Raw genomic sequence first — 18986 nt, forward strand, 5'->3', positions numbered from 1 at the left:
TCACCTCAGGATTACAGGAGTATTACCTCAATTACAGCCAGCTAAAAAAAAGATTAGAAGCAAAACCTACTCCCAACAATTCAGAAGCTCATTGGAGGGTGGCTGTGAATCCGCTTCTGGAAAATCCAGTCCCAGGCACCCCAAATCCAAACTGTTTCAGGATTTGTAACTTGAATTGCCTTTCAGACCCTGATTTGACATGCTTTAAGTAATAGAATCTAAAATCTGTGGGCAACATGCAGGAAAGGCAACAAAGCTGTTCTCCTCCAGGCCAGCTGAACCAAAGCCTCACCGGGACAGAAGAGCTAATACCAACGCCAGCCTCTCTCAGGCTTGCTCCTTGTGCTGCCATCCACATAGGGGACTAGCCAGCAGATGCAGGGTCTCGACCTGAAACATATTAGACTGTCCATTTCTCTCCATAGGTGCTGCCTGACCCGCTGAGTTCCTCCAGCATCATGTGTGTGGCTCAACACTGTCCTGGGATCTGCTCACCACCTGGTATGTGGACTTTTTTTTGAGGTGAAGCCCAAAGGCAGGGCTCAACATGCAACTAAATGTTGGTGACATTTATGAATGGCATCACTCAGCCATCAGGAGACCATATCTGGTTGGCCCAGCAGCCAAGATGAAGACTGTCCCTTTGCCCAATCAGGCCACAATGGCCATCAATAACCCACCTGATAGAGTGCAGATTGGCTGGTGTTGCTTTTGGCAGCCTGAAATGAACCAGTTGTAGTGACTTTTTACTGCAACAAGCAGTGAGGAGCAAGAACCTGCATTCCTGCAGCATTTTCGCCAACTAGTGAAAGTCTTGTGAAGTGTCGTCAAATGTTTTCTTTGGGAGAAAACGCAGCAGGTACCTTGAGATCCATTGATCCCACAAATTGCAAGGAAAAATATTTATTCTGAGCTCTAGCCATCACTGTTTAGTCACGATAATTTTTCTAGAACACCAGGGTGTACCGTTTTCAGAATCCTGCCTTTTAATCTTTTACTTCTCTTCAGGAGGTGACACAGGTAGTGGAGCTGCCTCATGGCTCTAGCCACCCTGGTTCAATCCTGACCTTCCAGCGCTGCCTGTGTGGAGTTTGCACTCTCTCACTGTGACCGTGTGGGGCTTCAGTGTCCTCCCACATCCCGACAATATGCAGCTTGTTAGGTTGATTGTTTGCTGTAAATTACCCCGACGCAGAGATGGTCGGTGAGAGAATCAGGAAAGTGTTAATGAGCGAGAGAGTGAGAGAATAGACTACAGGGAAACCAGTGGAGGAATGAGATCGATAGGATGGCCCTGCCAGCCAACAAAAACGATGGGCTGAATGATCATCTCCTTTAAGAATAGGTGGGCACAGGTGGAGGTTTCAATGCGATGCCTCCACTGATGAGAGAGTGCCTCCAAATGCACAGAATTCTGTCAGTACTGGGCTGGATTGCCAGCATGGGTTTCGTGTTTGCCTCTGAGTTGGGGCTCAGACCTTCTGACTCAGATATCCACGGCTTGCTTTAGGTCACCTTGCACCACAGCACAAGAAACCACAATCACAACAATCTTCTTTATAAAGCAGTCTACTTTATTTCAGACTAATAAAAAATTTTTTGAGTAGAAGAATATTAACAGTATAAAAAAAGTACAAAAAACTGGCTCCATAGATCTCTAATACGTTACAAAGTGCATCACTAAAATACATCCTGCTGCACTAAGCTAGGTGAAGGAGGGAAAGGAGACAGTGGCGTTTTCTGCTGTAGAGGAAAAATAATAAATAATAATAAATAGAGTGGTAGGGAAGGAAGCTCTGGGAGTGAATCTGACCTCATGCTCACATTCATACAAGCTGCACAGCCGGGATTGAAACGGCCCCGAACCCAGGCACGAGGACAAAGTCAGCGGCACAATTTTGCCCGCCCTTTCCCGACATGCTGACTGTGCCTGCATGCAAACAATACGACCCAAAAGTAAAACCTCAGCGTGACAATGAATACCAGCAGCATGCTCAGTGGGTAGTTCCTCCACCTCATGTTTTGACAATGGCTCAGTTGGAATGACAGGAACTAAACCGTGGACATACGGACACCCTGAAACCTGCCTGTGACAGTTACACCTGTGACCCTGACAGCTCAATATGATATCTCAGCTCCTTATTGTAGCTCATGGCTTGAACTGGATTGCCCTGGCTTTTCAACAATTTTTACACAAAAGAAAGTTCACTCAGCCCATCGTACCAGCGCCCACTCTTTGGAACCAGCTATCCAATTGGCCCCACGTCCCTGCTTTTCTCTCCAGAGCCCTGCCTTTGCAAATATGTGGCCCCTAATGACCAGGGAGCTGACGGTACTGACATTCAGCTTGCCTTTACACTCTCCTAATTTAAATACAATAATTTATTTAGTTATAGGGATAGGACAGGCAACCAGGGAAGACAGTAAGTTTCTCAGTCTTGGGTTGGGAGTTTACAGCTGTGCTCAGTATCACAGAAGCACAGAGGCTGGGATTGTGTGAAGAAAAACCAAGAGGAACCTCAAACAGCACATTTCCACACTTGCATGAACCATGAAGTTGTGGTTTCTGTCCACACATTTCCAGCGGCCCAAAGTCAAGGGAGGTTCCCCACTGCCCCTGCTGGACAAAGTGTGCACAAAAGGAGGAGAACAATTTCCTTGCACTTTGAAACAGTACATCAGCACTGATCTCCTGGGTTCACATGTGCGCAAAAGAACATTGACTGCACAATAAGGCTCTTTGGGATGGGATAAAATGGCAGGTGATGGTGGGAGAGAAACTTGAACATTTAATACATCAAAAACAGAATGGCAAACCTTGTGGCCGGGCACAGCACAGCACAGCTGCAAGCAGCTGCCCCTAGAAGTGGGAGATCCAGTAAAGCAGCTCTCACCTCATAACACCCTTCACACGTCAGTGCAAGAGGCACAACCAGCAGAGCCAGTTGCTGGACGTGGGGCTAACAAGATGATCTGCTTTGGTAAAGTCCAGTTGTACAGAGGAGTGTTTCTGCCACAGTGTCAGCCAACAGGGCATGGGTGATTGGGGAGTCGGGGTGGGGGGGGGGAGAGAAGTAAAGAAGAGAAGCTCAGTCAATTTTCACTATCATGCCCAAGTGCTGATTTGGCAGACAGGGGGTCACCCCACCCTCCCCCATTGAAACCATCAGGTGACCCATTTGCCAGATGCTGGAGAATGAAAATATCTCAAAACTGCAAGACAAGGTGAGCAAATGACAACAGCTAAACCGACTGCCACAATCACATGGAGAAAATCCTTTCCCTTGTTCTCCTTGGCTACGCATGGTCATTTTGGAATGGGCCAGGCTACATTGATTGGTCAGGGGTTGTCTTTCTCCCTTCCAACCACCTCAGCTGTCAGGAAGTTGGGGGGGGGGGGGGGCAGGAAGCAGTGATGGTGGGAGAGAAGAGAAGATGCTGCCACAAGCCAAACAAACCCTTCCTCTTCCAATCCGAGAGTGCTCCCACTGGGACAGTGCCTAACTGAAAAGCTTCCAGTTGATAATGGGCCTTCCATTTCCCGCTTCCCAATCTACAGTGGATGGTGAGCTTCAATAACAGCTGATACAGCATCTTGGACAACTGAGCATGCTCATGGCATCAAAATTTGGGAGTCCTTTCAAAACCACATGGCTGAACTACTCATTGGGCAAAACTTACTCGGCCGACCCACAGTCAAGAGAATTAATGCTTTCCAAACACGTGGCAGCTATATTACAACGCTCACTCACTTTCCTAATCCCACTCACGCAGCACAAGAGAAAAGTCCATTACTAATCAAAAGATATAAATCCTAAATAATAGCACTTTACAGGCACGCTCCACTTCACTTAATATGCGTGCAGCTCAGGAAATATACAACAATTTACAGATTTTGTTTTTAGAAACACAACAAATCAACTGACCCCACCTCCCTCCCACACCACCCACCCCTACCGTCTCCCAACCCCAGGAAAAATTAAAAGGAGAATTGTCAGTCTTTTTGGCAGGTCAGTTCATTTGGGCGGTTTTACCGTTCACTCCAACTTTCTGACAAACACAATCTTTGCAATGCCTCCCTCTGTCTGAATGAGCCAGTTCACCATTCATCATCTTTCGAAGCAGAGGGGGACTGAACCGCCTGTTGCTCTGGAGTTTCCGTCACTCTCTTCTTGTTGGCGCAGCAGGGCTTGAAGAGATGAGGGTCAATTAGCACCTCTCCAAAACGGCCCTTGTAAATGATTCCGCAGCAGACTTTTTGCCTTGAGAATAAAAAGAGCAGGTTTACAAGGGCAGTAAAAGTCCAGCTGCTGTATTAAGCTCTGATACACAAACCATAATGCTTGCAGCATCATAACTTGACATTTCCTATCTCACCCTGCTCAGATGCAATGTCCAAGATCCCTTTCAATAACCCTTGAATGCAATAGAGCAGAGTTGACGACATTTTTTTCTTTTTAATTGAAGAAATATCAGTCCAGTTTTTTTTATATGTTTTTAGGGTTTTTTTTCTTGGTTTATCATCAATATTTTTTTTAATTTGGGGGTTCTTCTTTCATATAATTAAATCTCATTTCTTTTCAATCTTCCTTTTGTATTTGTTCCACTTAATAAGAGAACGGGAGGTCTAGATTACTTTTTTTAAACTCCTTGTGATTATGATTGCTATCCTGATCTCTCTGCACCAGATGTATAATTACTGATGTTAGATATATTATTTTGCACTAATTTGAAAATTAATAAAAAGATTTAAAAAGAAAGATGCAATTTCCAGGGAGACAAGAACCAGGGACAAATCACCTTCGACAGTACCTCCCTAAGCCACGTTAACACAATGAATTATCTCCTTTCACTTCGCGAAGTCACCAGAGAAATAAACGTTAGCCCAGCTCAAAAAACTTGGCAAAGTTAGGCTTGAAGCAGCAGTGGAGACAGAGAGGAGGGAGGTTGAAGGAGCAGTGTGAAGAGTCCACGGCTGGGACAGGTGAAGGTACAGCTGTCAGTGGCATGGAGAGGAAGAGGGCAAGCTAGAGTGGGCAGAAGTGGGGCAACAATCTTTACAGTGTGCCAGCTGTTACAGGGCTGTGGAGGACTTTGAACATGCAGCATCAGCAGCCGCCCGAAGACGATGGGGGAATGCACCTTGTTTAAGTTAGGATGAGCTTCTGGTTTATAAAGATGGAAGATAAATTTTAAAAACGAAAAGAGGACTTCCAATCAAGCCAAACTAGCAAACTGTGGTAAAGTTTGGAGGTTGGGTTCTGGCTATGGTGATTACCTTGAATACCACGTTTCTTGCTGTATCATCTTATTACTGACCTTTACACTAGACTTAAAGAAATTTTGAATTTAGTAAACAGATGATGTAACATACTTCTACTCAATCAATGCTTAAACAAAAAGGGAAAATTCTGCATCAGTTCCAAATTAGCCTTGGCTGACTAGGACTTCCCACCTCTGTTCTAAGTTGTTCTAACCCACCCCAGAGACACCAATACTCTTAACCTCAGATGACACTCCAACGCAATACTGAGGGGAAACTCTCCCAAATGGGAAGTGAAAGCTTGACTTGCTATGATGGAGTCAGCAGCAAGGAACCCGCAGCAGTAAGCTGGAGGGGGGGGGGGGGAGGGCAAGGAAGGCCCGTCAGGTGGTCCTGACCACATCACAAGTCAAACAGATTCCTGAGGGCATAGATAACTGAACAAATGTGGTCTTTTTCCCAGGGAAGGGGAACTTAGAAACTGGAGGACATAGATTTAAGGTGACGTGTGAAAGGTTTGAAAGGGACCTGAGAGGCAACTTCTTCACACAGGTGGTGTATAGCTGCCAGAGGAAGTGGTTGAGGCAGGTACAGTAACAACATTCAAAAGACAGTTGGATAAATTCATGGATAGAAGGGGGTTAGAGGGATATGGGCCAAATGCAGGCAAATGGACACCATGGATGAGTTGGGCTATAGGGCCCGTTTCTGTGCTGTATTACTCTGTGACTCTAAAATGATCACTTTTAACTGCCTCAGGACATTCCAAAGGATTTCACAGCTGATGGAAGTATTTTTGGAGTATTGCCATTGATGATGGGAAAAAGGCAGCCAATTTCACACCAGGTCCTAGCAGATGCAATGTGATAATCTGATGTTGTTGGAGAATGACAACTGTTCAGGAAATAAGAATAACTTGCAAAGAAAAGTGTTGAAATATTTAGCAAGTGACCAGAAATGTTAACTGTTTCTCTGTCTACAGTGCTCCCTAACCCACTGAGTGTTCACTTTCTGTTTAATTCCAGATTTCAAGAATCCTGTGTTTTTAAAATTCTTGCTTCTCTCGCCCTTTAAGACTTCCCCTGCTTACCAAAACTGTGTCACTGAAACATGTTGAACATGTTGGGGGGGGGGGGGGGACGTTTCCTGCATCACACCCACTCGCTAGCGTGGGAACGTCCAACTTACAAACGGCTACCCAAATTGCACCCAGTAAGAAATTCACAACAACATAGATTTAAACCCATACATTGTTTTCAGTTCCTCCTTCAGCAGTTTAAACACCAGGTATTTCATTTGTTGCAGCATCTGCAGACGTAATAATGTTAAAATGACCCATTTGTTAAATAAAGCACTAAAACAATGGAATTTAAATTATGGCATAACGTTTCAAGAAGTTCCCAGCCACTCGCCAACGTCCCAAAAGGTGGCCACAGATGGTGATCTGTCTTCTTTTCCTGCTCCTTTTCCCAACAATTATCAATAATCCCTTTCTGATCCCACCCCATGGAGACAGCAATCATTCACCCTCGGTCCCCAAACATGATGTGACTTGCAAACATGTAGACTTATGAATGGGTTTCAGCAACGTGACCTGTTCATACATGAGGGGAGCTCCTGTAAACACATCTCGATCTGCACTACATTGAATGGCTGAGGTAATGGCAATGCAAGGTATGGATGCGGCAAATGGGAAGTGTTGAGTCTACCTTTTCCAGTACGTGAGGTCTAAGAAGGAGAAGACGGGCACCCTGCTGGACCCCGATGCCATCTCTGTGTCAGAGCCCTCGTCTGAGTGGTTACTGTAGCAGGGAGACTGTGCAGGAGACATACTGGAGGTGGTACTGTGGGCATCCGAATCTGCAGTCAAGCAGAGAAAATTATTACTATTAGTTAATCAATTAGTATATCGTTAATGCTAGCAATGCTTCAAATCCCAATCCGTGTAAATCATCGAGAACAAAGGAGCAGAAGCAATATGCCCGAGTCCCTTCCACCATTCAATCAGATCACACCTTTCTCATTTCAACAGAAGAAAGCCACTCTGCCCATTGTGAATGGGCATTTAAAAAAAATCAAAACTGACAGGGCAGATCAGGTCAGTTCCCCCCCCCCCCCCAACATAACTTATTGCGTGAAAAAAGAATTCTCTTCATCTTCCCTGATACTTCTTACATCTCTCTCTCTCGCTAGTGTTTTTCCAGAAGGTGGAAGAAGTTCTCCCTATTCATTGAATCTTTCCTTATTTATCTCTTACCATTCCAGTGCTCTGCTGGACGGGGAATGTAACTCAAGGATACACCCTTATACAACAATTCTAGTATCTGTGTATCAAGTGTTCACAGGGCACCACAGATCTTCACCCAGGTGTGGCTGTGGAAATGTCAATCAAACTACAAACCATAATAATATCCCACCCTCAAAACAGCACCAGGAAACATCCTCGAGTTGCAGTCCCTGTCCAGCAGGGCACAGGATTGCTTAAGTGGATCAGAAATTAAAAGTACAATGTCAGTTTCTGCTCCTAAAGTTATAGGAAATAAGAACAGATGCCCCTCATAACATTCTTGTAAATCACCTCTACACAGTCTCTAAGCCTCAATGTCCTTCCCAAGATATGAGATACTTCATCTGAGGCCCAACCAATAATGCTCTTGTACTTGAATCCTCTGAAGAATCCAGGTCTCTCTTACTGCAACATTTGTAATTCTCATTGCATTTGCATAGGGACTTGATGAGACTACAACCTGGAGTCAAGTGGACAGTTTGGTCTTTTATTTAAAAAGGAAATATTTGCCATATCGGGAGTGGAAAGGAGGTGCTCCAGACTGTCCCAGGGTTGGCAGTTTGGTCCTACGAGGAGAGATTGAGTAGACAAAGCACAAATCCTCAAGAGTTTATAAAAATGAGAAGAGCTGTCATTGAAACTTGGAAAATTCTTACAGGGTGTGTGTGTGACAGGATGATGTTTCCTCTGGCTGAGAAGTGCAAATCAGGGCCAGTCTCAGAATGAGGTTCAGATCATTTAAGAGTCAAGGAGAACGTCTTCAGTCAGAGGGTGACAGATACCCCAGACAGCTGTGGAGGCTCAGTCAGAGGTTTTCTCCCCCACCAAAAAGGAGATCAATAGACTTCTGATATTAACGGAATCAAACGCCTTGGGGATAGTGCAGGAAGATGATGTCGAGGTAGAAAGACAGCAATGATGATGATGAATGGCAGAACAGGCTTGAAGGGCCACCTTTTACTCCTCACCAGCATATCCAAACAGTCGGCCAGTGTAACCTTCTGCAGACATACTGCAGAGTGGAGGGCAAGTCTCTATAAATATCACTAAGAGATATGGATAAAGGATACAGATCAGAATTATAAATAAATGGACCCTCTGCAGATTAGTAAATGGCTGCAAGTGCAGCAGTGCTGGGGCCTCAGCCATTTACAACCCAGATTAATGCTGGACCAACAGACCAGGTGTGATATAGCTAAGCTTAAGATACATGACGAAGTGGATGAGTGAGTTACAAGGTGAAAATGAAGGTGAAGTGAGTGAGCAAAAAGCAGCAGGTGGAGTATGTAGGGAAAGAGGAGGTTGTTCATTTGGTCGGAAGAAAGGAAAACAGTTTCTTGACAGGTGGTAAGGAAGTAGCAAACGTTGAGAGGCTCTGCCTGAAACATTGAGCAAACTGGCTGGACCTCTTGTTGGAGATCATCAGCACCCACATGGGAAGCTTGGTGACGCTGAAGAGGTTGGCTCTTTCCTTGGCAGAGATAATCATTGGTTAACAGCCCAACGTCCGACTTTACAAGAAGTGGGGGAGTTCAGAGGTGAAGCAGCCAAGGGCAGTTGCAGCCCAAGGGACACATACAATGTCCTGGGGCTTTCGGTGCAGCTGGAGTCGAGATAGCCGCAGATGTTAGCACCTCCTTTACAAGCTTGTCTGCAAACTGCACCTTGAAGAGGAATAGCTGGAAAGTGAAACATCAGAACACACACTTACTCTGACGTTTCAGCTCTTTCTGGATCTTGCTGATCTGACTGGCTTTATTCTGCTCCCAGTGAGGATTTTGCCTTCTTCGGTTTCAAAGCCGTCTTCAAGCTTGGTCCTGCACGGACATCAACCACCTGCAAGAAACAGCAGCCACCAGCATTTGGTTAGGAGTTCCCCGTACTGTCTTGACCTCAGTCCAAGAGTGTTGGGAACATTACAGAAGAAACTGGTAACATTATACACTTCATTGGGGAGGGAACATTGAAGCAGTATCAGTAAAAATCTGGCACCCTCAGTCCAGTAGATTTTCCAGAGCATTGGATGTTACTGCCAATACCCAAACACACTTTTACTTCACTTTTTTTTTAAAATGTCAGACAGCGGTATATTTCCAGCGAACTGAGTTTAAAGGGAATGGGAATATACCTACCCACTTTCCTAACCCCATGGTGTTCCAGACCTCAATACCAGTCACACACACAACCCACAGTCCGGACCCCTGGCAAAAGCCTCACTCCAGATTCCCACCTCTGCCAGGAAAACCCACTTATACCTTGAGAGTCCTGGATCACATTTCAGACTAATGACCAATTGGATGCTGGATTGTTGGGAGTTTTACTGTAGAAAAGTTTAATTATGTGTTAAGCTGGCAGTATCAATGTTTATTTAATTTCACAGTCTTCCTCTGGAGAAAATGGCACAAGGTTTCACAGGCTGACAAACACCATGGACACTCCTGCTGTGACCAAAACCATCCTTCTACCTATGGGACGGGGTTATATGGACTCCCACACTCACAGGCCAGGGGAGGCAAGTCACCTTACACAAGTACCTCACTAGATGTCAAATCAGAACCAAAGCATCAGGCTTCCACTTATTTGCTACTACCAATAAACTACCCAAACTGCCTGATACAGGGTGTCTACCCAAAATATATGCTAGGGGTGCTGGTAGAGACAGATACATTGGGGACATTTAAGAGACTCCTAGATAGGCACGTGAATGATACAAAAATGGAGGGATATGTGGGAGGGAGTGGTTAGATTGATCTTAGAGTAGGTTAAAAGGTTGGCACAACATTGTGGGCTGAAGGGCCTGTACTGTGCTGTAATATTCTATGAATATCAACCATCTCTCTGCCTCCATAGATGCTGCTTGGCCCTCTGAGTTCCTCCAGAGGTTTGTCTTTTGCTCCGGATTCCAGCATCCGCAGTCTCGTGTCTACCCAAAGTAAACGTTTAAGGTGCATTTACCACTTAATGAGAAGAAAATGGAACTAGCAATTCAAGCACTAAATCTGCACCGTGTAACGTGTGTGGCACAAATAGGTAGCTGAATTTTGATGTGCAACAAAGGCAATGCAGTCAGTAGAGTACACACGTACATACAAACAAGGGCCACGTAGACACACACATGCACACAAGTCCCATCTGTTCAGCCAACGTCAGAATGAATGTAACATTTCAGTAAGCCTTTACCCAACCTTTCCCTCACTTCCTGTGCCCGCTCAGGACTCTGCTCCATACTTACATGATTCCAGTTCTTTTTGGAGCCCACCGGGAGCTTCTTCCATCGTTTCACCAGGAGCACACAGGCGTTGCAGATCTCTCCTGAGCGGGCTTCATTCAACCTTAGAGATGCAAAGAAGCAGAAGAGAATAATAAGCCAATCTGACCTGACCGCCTTCACCCACAAAATGATTGTGTTTCACTGGATGTGTTGTTTTGGTTTTCCCTACACTTACCCAAAGCAGCTCTGAAAGTCCTTCTCGTAGCGCTTGCTGTCAGTGAACCGTGAACTGGATGACTTGGCTCTGCAGATGCAGCAACCGTCCAGGCTCCGGTACATCTTGGGCTTGTGGAAGCCAAACATCTTGTGGCCAACTCGGAACCAAAGCAGGAGACCTGAAAACCAGAGTTCAAACATTCACACTCAAGGCAACTTAAAACTGTTGCTGGGAAAAGTGATTTCAGATTAAATCGTCATCAGCCACAGTGCCTGTAGGAGCCCATGTGTTTGACTTAAATAAGCAGAGCTAATGTAATGGCAGAGGAGCAGATTTATTCTGCAGACTGAACATGCAAGATGGAGAGGTGTGGGCACTTGTGAGAGTACCCACAAGATCTAGATTCTCTGTACAGGTGAGCCAGTCCCACCCTTTGAATTTTATACATTTCAATAGAATTCTCTTCTTGAATCCATTCAGTTGCTGCATCGGCTATTCGCACTTTAATCTCACTGGGCTGTTTCACGACTTTCCTTTATCACAAAGCTGGACAGTGTGTAAGATGAGCCTAATCAATTGCTGAATACTGCAGTGGCAGAACAGTCCTGCTTCCTCATAACCAGTGCGATGTACGTTCCACATGCTCTGAAGTGTAAGGATGCAGGGGAAGTGGCTTCAGAGTGCACCGTGCATCTAGTGAAAAGGAACCAGCTTCCAAACTCTTCAATCTCTGTGCCCTGTGGTGTTTAACTTTGCCATCTCTTTGAAGTTCTGGCTGCAGCAGGCACCCCACTTGAATTGCACCAAGTCTTGTGTTCAAGCTCATCCCTATAGACTCCAGGGATCAACAGGCTAACACTCCCAGTGAAGTCCTAAAGGAGTGCTGCACTGCAGGAAGTAACTACTTTTGGATGAGGTGTTACATCTTCCTCCTTCGATGCAAACTCCTTCACAGCTACATTTTAATGAGCAAGTAATTGCCAATCCATCACCATAACCAGTGCCCTCCCATTCTCCTTACCTACAGACCTGGCTTCTCCTTTGCAGCATCTGTACTCAATGACTCAAGCACTCCCCACGGGAGAGTTTCACATCCTTACTGCTGTCAGGTTATTTCCAGGTTCTCCATTTGATTCATTTGCAATCACCTGACACTGAATGCCTTTAGTTTTCCTCTTTCACATGTGCGAACAAGCTTGCTGCTCAAAAAGCTACCCCAAATTTATTGCTCCCTGTCAGATCACTCCCTCGTGTGCTTCACTGAAAGAGAACGAGCATGTGCATCTTTTCCTGACAATCATCTTCTGGTATCATCTTTGTAAATCTCTTACTGACCCTCTCCACTGCCTCCATATCCTATTAATACTGTGCACTGTACTTTGTGGTCCACCCAATGCACAAATCATTTAGCTCATCTTTGTTACTTTCATTTCTAAGCCTTAAAAAGTAAAACCAGAGTCTGGTTTATATTTATGGCCTAATTAACCTCTGTCACCGCATGTGAAGTACTATCCCTTTACCTCACTTAGATTCCCACTTCCAAGGAACACATTTCCTCCTGCAAGGGTAAATGATGCCTACTTCTCATTTGTTGTGGTCCTCCTCAGTAATAAAGTGCCACCACTTGCTAAATTCAACAAGACTCCTAAGTTAAGAAGTTGCATCTTTGAAGCTGGCCTAAATCATTAATAGAAATAGTGATCAACTACAGTTTTTGCAGTGATTACCACCAGACCGCACTTGCTATGTTCTGCCATTCTCTAACCTCACACAGTTTTCGATATAGTTGCCCATTACGCCACTTGTTCCCCGACCATGCGAGGTCTGGTCTCATTAGTTAATTCTGCTATACCTTTTCAAGAACCTTTTAAAAATCCAGATATACCACACCATCACCATTATCAAAGAATTCAATCAACTCGGTCAATTAACTTCCCCCTCTGAAATCCACCCTGCCTATTCATGATATTGGATGTTTTATTACTTTCTCCTGTAATAGGAATCCTACCAATACAAAACTGGACAGCCTTTCACTCTATGAACAAATTCTAGTGCCCTCCCTCAGTGTAACATTAATTATTTGCCGTTATCAGACCTTTTTCTAACAAATTATCAAATGTGCCTAATAGTACAACTGCTATCTATTCCCTAGATTCTTTTAAAATGTGAGGGTGCAAATTAGGGATTTTATCCTTTGAGTTTTTTTACGAACAGTTTGTGACAATTTTATTAGTTTGTTTTGAGTTTGACTGGTTATTTAACATTTCACCTCTTGTAAAATATGCTTTGATCAATCATTTCTAATCTCAACTTCCAATACCATGTCCATTTAATCCATTTTCCTGTGAATACAGAAGCAAAGTAATTAATATTCCGGCCGTATTATTATCCCTGCCTGGGATTTATGCTGTCGATCTATTACTGACAGCATAAGTACAGCAATTCCAATCTCCCCTTTTCCCAACTCTCTCCACCTTTTCCATGTGTTACTTCAAGCAACATTTAATTCTCGTCCTGATTTTTCCATAGACTATTCTATTGTGTTTGTGGGAACTTGTGATATGTAGATTGGCTGCTGCATCGCAACAAAAATTACACCTCGGAAGTACTTCATGTAAGTGCTTTGGGACATTCCTGTGGCTTTATATAAATGCAATTTCTCTTAATTCACATTATGTTTTCAAATTCTTTTGTTAAGTCTTGAAGGACTTAAGGTACAATCTTCAAAATATACCTTGAAGTTCAGATGTGGTCGTGAACTAGACAGTCATAGAGTATTCCAGTTCTACTTACTGTTACGTACTCAGTTGCTGTTGTCCTGTTTGAATATAGTGGTCCTGAAGGCTTCTTATGAGTTGCTTTTAGCACTCTTGCTTGCTAGACTGTCAACTCAGCAGTATCTTAAATCAGAATACCAAGATTTGTTAGTATCAGCCATCTGAGATAAGGGAAAATTAAATGAAATACTGATTTAAGACTTGTATGTTCCTCATCCATCCCAAATTTCTGAGAGAATGGCCCAGGAGGGTAAGGGCTTTGGGTCAAAACAAGTGAATAACAGTACAAGATCTTATAAAATAATGAATATTCCGACTTTCACCACAATATTTTCAGTCAAACCTCCGTCCTATTCAAGGAATATACTTGCTGATGTGTACACCCAAATGTTAGGAGATTTGGGACTCTGCGCAGAGGAAGTTAGGAAGAAACTGAAGGAAGGATTGAACAGACCAGGGCACCGGTTCTCTGGAGAACCGAAGACCCGATAATGCCTTTGAAATTAGAAAAAGAGATTTGATTGGATGGTGTCAACATTTTTTTCCCCATTTGTCACTGCTCCTGGAATAACTGGGCAGAAATCTAAATCAAAATAAAATGCAGATACTGGAAATCTGGGACCAAGAAAAACCATAAACACTCAGCGGGTCAGGCAGCATCTGTGAAGAGACACACAGTTAATGTTTCAGGTCAAAGGGAAATAATTCTGACAAGGTCTTTGGCATAAATGCCAGGTGGTTACAGACAAAAATTAAAGGAAGGATTTCTTTATATAGAATGGCAAGAAATACGTCACATGGAGAGGTTGAAGCAGATAGTACTAGTGCATTTAAGTGCATGCAGGATGGCAAGAATAAATTGGAAGAATCTAAGGTAATTAGTGGAGGGTGGTTTGTGAGGACTATAAATGCTAGCAGTGAATAGATGGACCAGATAGCCCCCTCTGTGCAGTTAATTCTCTGCACGATTAACTCATTCAAGCAACTACTCATGAAAATGGATAATGAGCTGGAAGGCCACTGCCACACCTGGACTTTGGAATATCTAGATGATAAAAACATGATCGACTTAATTGGTTTTCCGACATCTTGGTGGTTGCATAATCCAACCATGAGAGCTGTTGACTAATCACAGATCTGTCTCTATGAATTAGTCTGCAACAGCTTCAGGCACCGCACAGAAAAAGCCCAGTGATGCAGAGCTTTGGGAACCCAAGTCACCCACCAACATGCCAAGGAAACAGTAATCAGAACTGCTTTTCAGCTCAGCGGAGGGCACTTTTGCTCCAGGTTTACCCTCGCTCAACCAACAAACAAAATCTATATTCGCATTGCAGTTAGGATGGACATCACATTGGACCACACCAAAATCATGGCTATAACACCATCAATAATAATGTGCCTTTATTGCACTTCGACACAATACAACAGTCCAAGGTGCTTCAAAGGAGGGTTACCAGCCAGAGCATAGGAGCTGTCAGGACAGGCAAGCTCCAAACTGGCCGAACAACTTGCTTTTAAACAGTGCCTCGTCTCTCAGAGAGGGCTGAAGGTGCCTTGGAGGGGGAAATCCCTGGCTTCAGGCTGAAGTCATAGCGGCCATTGAAGGGAAGTAAAGCAAAGCAACCACAACGGTCAGAACCAGGGGAGGGCGGGTCCCAGAGAGTTGTAAGGCCAGAGGAAGTGAGGGCAAGGGGAACTAGAACCCGAGGATGAGAAACTGCAACGCACATGGGCAAATCCGAAGCAAGGGATGCTCAGCTATCCCTCCAGAACCGCCCAATTAATCCCACAACTCCCCAATGATGTGTCCTTCCCAGCTTTGGAAAGGCACAATGAACCTACATCTGACATTCAGGCCGTCAACACCCCACTGTACAAAACAACTTTCTTCACTTCCCTTAAGATTCTCTCTGCAATTACCCGAAATCTGCGCCCACCCAACAGCGGAATCGGATTCCCCTCGTTTTCATTTTGAACATTCCTCCAGAGGGATATTTAATTCCCCGGGCTGTTGGCGAGATATTCTGAACAGCACCCAGTTCTCAACACAGAAAGAGCTGCCTAAAAATAACATCCAGAGAATTAAGGCGGCCTTTTGGAGCTTTGGGAAAGGGATCAGGTTAATGGCATCTCCTATTTATTGAGCACAAAACGCGCTAACGTAGTCCAAGCATCAAGTACTGACCACAAACTCTACTCCTACGCTCTAAAAACAGGAGTAGCCTTTCATTTAAACCCAACCCGAGCCGGATGGTAAACCCGCCCCATCCTCGCCCGTGTCTTGTCCATTACAGTGGCGTATGAGGAAACTGACCCAATTTCGTGCAGACAAACAGTCTGCTCTCTCAATACAACAGATGCTACTGAGTATCAATCACCCGCGTTTTCTAAACTGGTGCGCAATACATCGAAAATGAAATCCCAGTGTAAACCATTTCCCCTGTATTGCATTCGATGGCTCGCTGTTGTTTGGGGCATGTGTGTGTGTGTGTGTGTGTGTGTGTGTGTTTTAACTGCGCACACAAACCCTTCTTCCCGCACACGCTGAAATCTCCAAAACATGGCCCAGGCAAAAGCCAATACTTTCTTATCAACAAAAAGAAGGCATTCATCAACAAACACCACCACCCCCTCCTGCACCGGAAGCCGTGCAACACAAACACCGGATCAAAAGTAATTCGCATCTGCTGCTATGAGTGTACCGAGGCGAATTAACAGTAAAACGTGGGGACGGTGTGACGTGGAAAAAAAATCACATACAATTAAAACACGTTGTCAGGAGGCTCAAATATTTCCGAGTGGACAATGGTTGCATAGTGGGAAGTGGGGGGAATTAAATGCAACGCGACGATAAAGTAGAAGGCGAATTGGGAGATGGATAGACGCCGCACGTCTCCCCATGTGTTATACACTGCGAGGATCCACGCTGCCCTTTGTTTTCAGTCTCAAGCGTGCAGCTTTGCCTACGTGCAATATCACCTCCGCACATCGGGAGGCAGCTCCTGGACAAAAACACCTCACCTTCTCCCAAACGCATCCCTCCTGCCCCCCACCCTCCCGAGCTCCCTGTTATTTCACCTCCTCCCTTCCTCACACCCCACCACAGACACAAAAATAAAAGTGGATTTGTTTGAAGTTCCCCATGACGCCATCACCAAAGAGAGAAAAAAATACGAAGCCAGACTTCCAGAAGCGCACAAAGTTCGTCCTTAATTAAATCGTAGGATTTGCCATACAAACATTTTTTTAAAAATCCGCAATTAATTCTGAACCTAACAAAGGATTATTTAATAATGCAAGAGCAAGTCTTGTTCACTGTGGCGGGGAGTAAGAACACGCCAGGGGGGTGGAGAGAAATGTTATTTTCTTTGCCAGCTAACAGATAAAACAACACCAAATCTAATAGATAAAACTTTTTCTTTGGTGGGGGGGGGGGGTGTCGCGGAGGAAGGGAAGGCTGTGACAGGCTGTTTGGAATCGGTAACAGGAGGGATCCAGGAAAGGTTCCGTATTGCAGCGCGGTGGGCGCCCACGTTCTCAGCGCTGCTCATTGTTGCAAACATGATGTTCCAACAGGATCAAAAGTTTACAACCAAACACACGGGCGGCACTTGGCAGCGGAATGCAGCGAGAAAACCTCGCCGCGCTAACCCGGGAATAGATTGTTAATTTTTTTAAAAGAACGCACTCACCCAGAGCAGTCTGAACTTCACTTTCTTTTTACAACCTCGTTGCTGATGTAGGTAACGCGACCGCTTCGCCTTTCTGTCCGGGAGGGGAGGAGGGGGGTGAAACAGCTTCCGCTCCGCGCAGGCGTGAATTGCAAGCCTTTGAAATCTCTTGAATCAAACTCATTTGCATCGGGACGATGATGTCAGTTTCAAAGCCAAATAAGGGAAGAGAGGAACGCGGGAAATGCGGCCGCCCCGCCCACCTGCACCCAGACGTCACAGGATGTTTGCACTGTGCATGGAAAGAGGGAGGAGGAGGAGTGGGTGGGTGAATGGGGAGCCCTCAGGATTTCCCCCCATACCCCTAAGAAAGTGCAAGGGCTGGCCTGAAAGAAGTGTGCACGGCTCACCTCTTGCACTTTGCCAGCCTTGTGTGCATCAGTGTTGGGGTATTGTGCAGGGATCCCCCCCCAGCCACACAGACACTGGGTAGGGAGCAGTGTCACATAAAGGCAGGAAATTGTGGATCGCGGGGCTCGGTCAATCATGCGTGTTGAGGGTTGATTTGTCGTGTTTTCTTTTCCCCGGGAGCCGGAGTTTTTGTTTCATCGGATGCTGACAATGGCAGCTCAACGATAGGAAAATACATTGTGTATACTTGGTGGAGAAATTTAAAAGATTTTGTTTTCCTCTAAGTGTTCCTATTTCTAGAAGTAAATTTTAAAGGAAGTGCTTGGGAAATAATTGCTGTTATACAGATCGGGGTGTCGCGATGCTCGGTATCCATATTTAAAGACTAAGCGCTGGGACAAGGCAGGAAACAACAATTTGTACACAGCAAGATTTCATAAACAGAAACATAACTCCCAGATTATCTGCTTTAGCGTCGGCCTGGAGGGTTAGTTTTGGCTCGGTAAACAGGAAAACTCCGCTGTTTTCAGAATAGTCCCACAAGAACTTTCATGCCCAGCTGAGGTTCCTCTGTGTCTCAGTTTAACAACTCGTTTGAAAGCACTCCTTCGTTTCTGCAAGGTTTCTTCAGAGTGGTTCTTGGATTGAAGAGTAGTAAATATGCCCCAGTATTTAAGAAAGGAATGGGGGAGAAAACGGGACAACTGAGTGCTCACATCTCCACGAGTGCTCACATCTCCAAGAGTGAGGTTTGAACTCACAAGCTTCAGGGCCAACGTGGAGGGTGCTGTCAATGAGCCATGGCTGCATTGGGAGAGAGAATAGAAGATAAAGCCCATTGAAAGATAAGTAATGTTTATTCCAAGACCACAAGAAATTGCAGAGAGTTGTCAACACAGCCCAGTCTATTACAGAAACCAGTCTCCCCTCACTGACTCTGTCTACACTTCCCGTTGCCTTGGGACAGCAGGCAACATAATCAAAGACCCTTCCCACCCTGGTCAATCTCTCTTCTCCCCCTTTCCATCGGGCAGAAGATACAAAAGCATGAGAACATGTACCACCAGGCTCGAGGAGGGCTTCCATTACACCGTTATAAGACCTCTGATACGGCAATCGGGTTTATTACCACTGACTTGTATGTCA

At 45.0% G+C, this 18986-nt stretch overlaps 1 protein-coding gene across 1 annotated transcript; it reads right to left on the reverse strand.

The window, feature by feature from the left end:
* Positions 1-1583: 1583 nt before the first annotated feature.
* On the reverse strand, positions 1584-17567 carry LOC127578321 (SIN3-HDAC complex-associated factor-like). Its single transcript, XM_052030220.1, is given in 8 exon segments — positions 1584-4262; positions 6973-7123; positions 9262-9314; positions 9316-9386; positions 10783-10882; positions 10997-11156; positions 13772-13878; positions 17451-17567. Coding segments are annotated over 6 exon segments (666 nt in total). The 5' UTR covers positions 11125-11156; positions 13772-13878; positions 17451-17567; the 3' UTR covers positions 1584-4099.
* Between the last annotated feature and the right edge of the window lie 1419 nt (positions 17568-18986).

Source organism: Pristis pectinata, chromosome 15 (genome assembly GCF_009764475.1).
Source record: "Pristis pectinata isolate sPriPec2 chromosome 15, sPriPec2.1.pri, whole genome shotgun sequence".
Classification (NCBI taxonomy): domain Eukaryota; kingdom Metazoa; phylum Chordata; class Chondrichthyes; order Rhinopristiformes; family Pristidae; genus Pristis; species Pristis pectinata.